Source organism: Hydra vulgaris, chromosome 06 (assembly GCF_038396675.1).
Source record: "Hydra vulgaris chromosome 06, alternate assembly HydraT2T_AEP".
In the NCBI taxonomy this organism is placed as follows: domain Eukaryota; kingdom Metazoa; phylum Cnidaria; class Hydrozoa; order Anthoathecata; family Hydridae; genus Hydra; species Hydra vulgaris.
The window spans coordinates 36,002,411-36,008,499 of NC_088925.1; the positions used below are offsets into that span (position 1 = coordinate 36,002,411).

At 29.1% G+C, this 6,089-nt stretch overlaps 1 protein-coding gene across 2 annotated transcripts in view; it reads left to right on the top strand.

Annotated features, from left to right (window-relative positions):
- The window catches only part of LOC100205677 (CTD nuclear envelope phosphatase 1A), a 41,213-nt gene extending 36,364 nt beyond the window's left edge, over positions 1-4,849 (top strand). For both annotated transcript variants that reach the window (XM_065799993.1, XM_065799992.1), the window contains exon 9: positions 4,572-4,849. In XM_065799993.1, coding sequence (XP_065656065.1) covers positions 4,572-4,714 — 143 coding nt within the window. In that variant the 3' untranslated portion in view covers positions 4,715-4,849. The remainder of the gene's footprint in view (positions 1-4,571) is intronic.
- The last annotated feature ends 1,240 nt before the right edge of the window (positions 4,850-6,089 follow it).

Genomic DNA, 6,089 nt, shown 5'->3' on the forward strand with positions numbered 1-6,089 from the left:
ATTTGACATATTACTTTGTCAAATGGAACCCAACATTGACTTGGTTGTGCATCATTAGTCCATTTTAAATTTAATTTGTTTCTATATATGAATTTTACATCTTGGTTTTCATGACAAATCTCAAGTACAAGCCGTATGTACCATTCATCATCATAAAAGTATGCAATGTATTTACCAGGTTGAAAGTTTGAAGGATCTTTTTTTGCTAAGTTAATATTTTTCAGCAAAAGTACAGTATCGCTAGATATTCTCCATATAAATAATTTCTCTCCACCTGGTGCAAAACTGCTTCTTGTGTCTGGGACTGTGCTCATCTCTTCATATCGTTTCTTTAGGTTAAAATAAGTTTTATGATTATTGATATTATCACTTGAAATATAAAATATTTTAACACCATTAATGTTTTTTTCAGCCTATGTAAACAGTTCATTTGGTGTGATAATCTGGTTTGCATTTGCTGCTCATAGACTCGCTTTTGCTGCTTCTCTTTTTATAGTTCCTCTTTTTATTTTTTTTTATTTTGTAGTTCACCTTCCCAAGGCCAAGATGGCCACTACAGATGAGGAGGCTACTTGTGGTTATAACCCTCTCCCAACTCTATAACTCCGAAACACGAACCTTGATAAACAAGGTCGCTGCGCAGAGAATCAAGTTGATTGGCAAAAATACTACATCACTTCTTTGCTATATCCCATGGCAAAAGACTTTTGCCATGGTGCTCAGCATTTATATTGTGATCTTCAAGATGGTACATGTGTTGATCTAATGTTCTTTTTGCCTCTGATAAGTAGGAGGATTGTGCTTCTTTGATAAAGTGGTGGTGACAAAGATCATACAAAGTTTCACTTATAGTTTCAATAAACTCAATAATGCCTTTTTGGACTGTGACAAGTGCAGTACGGTCAGCTGACACCCATTGTTTATATATGATATGATCATCAAAATCAAAATTATTTTCAAACATATTTCAAAGTAAGTCTTTAAATTTGCTTTACCAGGGGAGTTGGAACATAGATGAAACAGCTTCGACTATATATATAACAAACACATGCTTTCGTCAAATCTTTGTAATATATTAAATGGCCCTTAGGTAAAGCAGCATAGATCAACTTTTTTGATGATAAAAACATACACAAACTGAGTGACTTCCACTACTGTCAACTGTAATGCACCACTTTGGCCTTAGTTCACAGAATTTGATGAATCCAACTTTGTGTTTAGGATATAACTTCTTAAACTCGAGATAAAGTTCCTTTAATTGAACTAATATTAAACGTTTTTGTTTATGAACTTTTACATTATTTATACACACAGAAACAGTCTTTTTTTCCTGGACATTATCATGTGAACTCTTCGAATTCATAAATTTCAATGGTTTTTTGTTTAACAATATCTTCCAAAGGCTGTTTTATTTTAGCCTCAGTTTTAGCAAATATTCCTTTTTCATTTTTTCAACTTTCAAGCTTTTTTTACAAGATGTTCTGAAAATGTTTTGCAAGTTTTTTCAATTAACCAACTATCAGAAGTTAGTGTTAGTAGTTGAACTTTTTCTTCCTTCAAACTTATTTTCAGTTTATTTTTTATTGCATCTAACAGTTGGTCTAAATCATTACAGTTTATACATTTTTGCTATTTTTCCGATACTTTATCTTTTGAGTCTATATCCAATGCTGACACTACTAGGTTTGTCATACTTGTTGCAATTTTTTTAGCTTTTTGCTTTCCATATCCTAATTTTTGCGTCTTCTTACATTTTTGAGTAGAGATATTTCCAATAAAGACACACTCTTATTAAGAACTGTCTTATCAAGGTCTGAACAACTCAAATCTTCTTCAGCAGCTTCATCTTGACTACTTTTTGTAATTTTTTCAAGTTTGAATTCATTCATGCAGTTAGTACAAACTTTTTGACCAGGTTTGATCTTAAGTTCATTTGCTATTGATATGTTGACTTTACACAATCCCTTGATAATTTTTTTCTTGTAGACTTTAAATGGATCACAACAGTATTTTTGAAGTGCTTCATATCTAGAAATATAGGCTTTTTCATGGTGAAAACATATCTCCTCATTTGGTTTGAAAATGTATCCTATCCTTTGCATTAAAACTTTAATATCAGTATCTTTTAGTCTTATTCTTCCTACCATTCTACAATATGACATTTTATCACAATCTTCATTTAAAACTCTTTCCACACAACATTTCTCTGACATTTTTTACTAATCTAAAAATATTAAAATCGTGGGTTAAACATGTAACATAATCTAAAAATAAACTTTTTTAATTTTTAGATTATAATATTTTTCCAGTAATAAAATCTTAAAAATGAAATCCCAATTATAAATGTGATTATAAACTGTCTAAAATGCAACCAGTAAACTATTTCTACATATAACTATTTCTGGATACACAAAACTTTTACTTTTTGGTTCTTGCAATATTAAAAACTAAAATAATAAAATCCAGAAAATACTGTGCAGATTTAGATTTTAATACAAACTATTGAAGCAATTGAAGCATTTTACACTCAAATTATAACCATGTGAAAATTATAACCATCTGAAAGTTAAATCATTATAACTATATATGCATAAAATTTAACAAATACATATTATAAAATCATATCAAATAAATTAGGTTAAGACACTGATAATTTTATTTTAGGAAAAACTGATTATATTTATATAGGGAAAAAATAAAAATATACATTTAAGTCATATGGCTACAATCATGTCATAAAATAGAGTATAGGTCTTTAATTTTTTTTTGATGATTGTTTATAATAGAACCTTGCCAGTAAAAAGTTTTATAATTTATTTTAACTGTCTACGCTACTTTCTATGCCTACAAAATAAATGTAATTTATTGTATTTTTTAAAAAAAGTGATATTTTAACAGGCAGCTGCAAGTGCTAAAATAACTTTTAACACATAATTTTAATTGTTTCCACAAGTGTTTACTAAGTATACAAAAGTAACGAAAAAATTGGCACAGCCTGTCTGTTGGTATTGAACTGTAGCACATTAAAGTTTCCAAAATTTTTTATAGTATTGCGTTAATTAGCAACTTTGAGGTACAAGAGCTCAAAAACTGTTTAAATCAGTCAAAAACACCTACAAAAGTAGATAATTTGGGTAAAAAACTATTACCCTAAAAAATTTCAGGTGATCATCTATTTTATTTAAAAAGTTATGATCTGGTAAAAATCGAAAAAATCTACTGTAAGCTCCAGATACTCAAATTTTTCCCATTTTGTTCAATATTAATTCAGTTATAACTTTTGAATGGTTTGGTCGATCAAGCTGAAATTTTCAGGTTTGTGTTTTTTTCATAAAAGCTGTGGGTGGTCAAAATTTAAAGCAAATTTGAGGAGGTACCCTGGGGACCATTAGGTGATTTGATATGGAATGACCCTTTGGCATATAAAATTTGCCAAAGCTATTAAATAAAAACAGTAAGTGAAATGACATCATCAATTTAAAAGCTATAAAATAAAAACAGTAAAATGTAAGTGAAATGACATCATCAATTTAAAATAAAAACTAAGTGTCAGAATATCCTTGTTTTGTTTTGTTTTTTGTCTGAAAAAGGGTCACAAAACTATTTTCTTTTAAATCTATTTTTTCCTAACATCGGTCATGTGATCAAATGCCATTTTTAATGTGGTCACTAAATATTAACAACTATGACCCGCAATAATTAACATTTATGACCTGCATAATGGGTTAGAGGGACTGAGAGGGTTAACTCTTCTGGTAAATGATTCCTAATCTTAGGGTTTAGTTAATTATCTTAATTAATGAAAGTTAATTATCATAATTAATAAAATCTAACTGTAAATCTGTACTAAATAAATAATTTTGTATATATGCGGTAGTGGTGTAGTGGTAAGAGCGCTTGCTTTGTAAGCAAGAGGTTCGGAGTTCGACTCCCACCACGTCCCTGGAAGTACCGCGCTCAACTTAGTTTCTCCGCGCAGCGGCCTTGCTCAGCAAGGTTCGTGTTTCGGAGTTAAAGAGTTGAGAGAGAGTTGCAACACGAATAACAACTAAAAAATAAAAAAACACAAAAAAAATATGAGTAGCCTCCTCGACTGTAGTGGCCCCCCTCGAGCCTTGGGGAGGTGAACAACCAAAAAAAAAAAAAAAAATATCTTTGTAATATATTGGGTATAAACGAATCAAATTTTATTTAGTGTTTTTGTATTTAGGTATGTGATAATTTACATTGTGATAAGTTCATTGTAAGCTTTTTATTACATAGTTGCAAAAGTCTAACTTTCTTTCCTTAAATCAAGTGATTAAAATACTTATTACATTTGATGTTGCATAATGGTATAAACAAACCAATCGTTGATATTGATGGGCAAATGTATACATATATACATTTATAATTCCCCGATTTCTTCTGTTTGTCACATGGTTTTTATTGTTTACTGAATAATTTCTATTGTCACATGATGCTTATATTAATTGTTTCAAGAGAATTTATAGAGAATTTTTTTCTAAATTTGGTTCTGAACACATTGTTTCATAATGAAATGGTTCTGAAAAATGTTTACTTATTTTTAGATAATGCGATTCCCATTGTTTCATGGTTTGCTGATCCTTCTGACACAGCTTTATTAAATTTATTACCAATACTGGATGCTTTGCGCTTCACTAATGATGTTCGATCTATACTAAGTAGAAATCTTCATAGACCTATTTTATAATTTGGTTCAATTCTTGAAATATATATATATTTTATACTTAGGTGATGCATTTTTTTAAATTAATTAAAAATTTGTAGTAAAAGTTTTTATAAAGAAACTATTGTGTTTTTGAAAAAAGTTGTTTCTGTAGTTAAACTTTCTGGCTAATGTTTTCCACTTAGAAACAGTAGTCTTTAAGTTAGTTATAATGTATTTGTTTGTTTGTTTTTTACCTCCTATTTACTTGGTTCCTGAAGGGGGTAGTTAAGGAGGGTACTCTTTTACTCTTTATTTCTTTAATTTTTTTTGGTTTCGAAACACAAACCTTGTAAAGAAAAAACTCCCCGCACTGAGAAACAAGCTGAATGCTTTTAGAGGCATAGGGTAGATTTGAACCTCTTGATTGTAAGCTGTTCTTCTACAAGTCTACTACCACATCAGTAGTAAGTAATACTGGTAGTAGTAGTTGTTGTCACATTTAAGTAGGTAGTATTGATAGTAACTAATGTCTACCACAAGTCTACTACTACATTGGCAGAAAGTAGTATTGTTAGTAAATGTTGTGTCACATTTAAGTTAGTAGTATTGATATTAACTGTTGTCTACCACAAGTCTACTACCACATCAGTAGTAAGTAGTATTGATATTAACTGTTGTGTACCACAAGTCTACTACCACATCAGTAGTAAGTAGTATTGATATTAACTGTTGTGTACCACAAGTCTACTACAATATCAGTAGTAAGTAGTATTGGTAATAATTGTTATTGTCACTTTTTATTTAATCATATTTATATCATAAAACTATTCACAAAACTAAATAAATGTAAATTTATTTTTTTTTAAATTTTTTAAATATTAATAACAGTAGACAAAAATATCACATGATTTTTTAAGTACAACTATTAATGGAAGCCAACAAGTCTGAACAAGCAATTGCTCTATGAATAAATATACTTAAGACAACTGTTTATAATATAATTCCGTACATCAAGTCAACAAGTGGATTCGATTTAGAAAATTCCTGTGAAAGACCAAGAAACAGATAAAAAAAAATTGACAAAAAACCTAAAATTGACAAGATATGTGGTTTGGCAGTAAAGGACAGATTTCAAGATTACAAATGTTTACTCAAATTTTTAACTTGGCATTAGGCCAGCAACACTGCACATAACCTTACCAGTGTTTTTTGCATCAGTTTGCTTTTTTTTTTTTTTTTTGTCTTATTTAATATTCTTATATTTTACACATTTTATTTTTTAGTTTACTCTTTGTCTTGTTTTGTTCTTTATCGAATAGAGTTTTTAATCTATTCAGTATTTTTATCTTTAAATTGATTTTTTTGTTGTTGTTTTTACTTGATAATCTTTTTTTATTTGTACTTAATTTTATTTTTT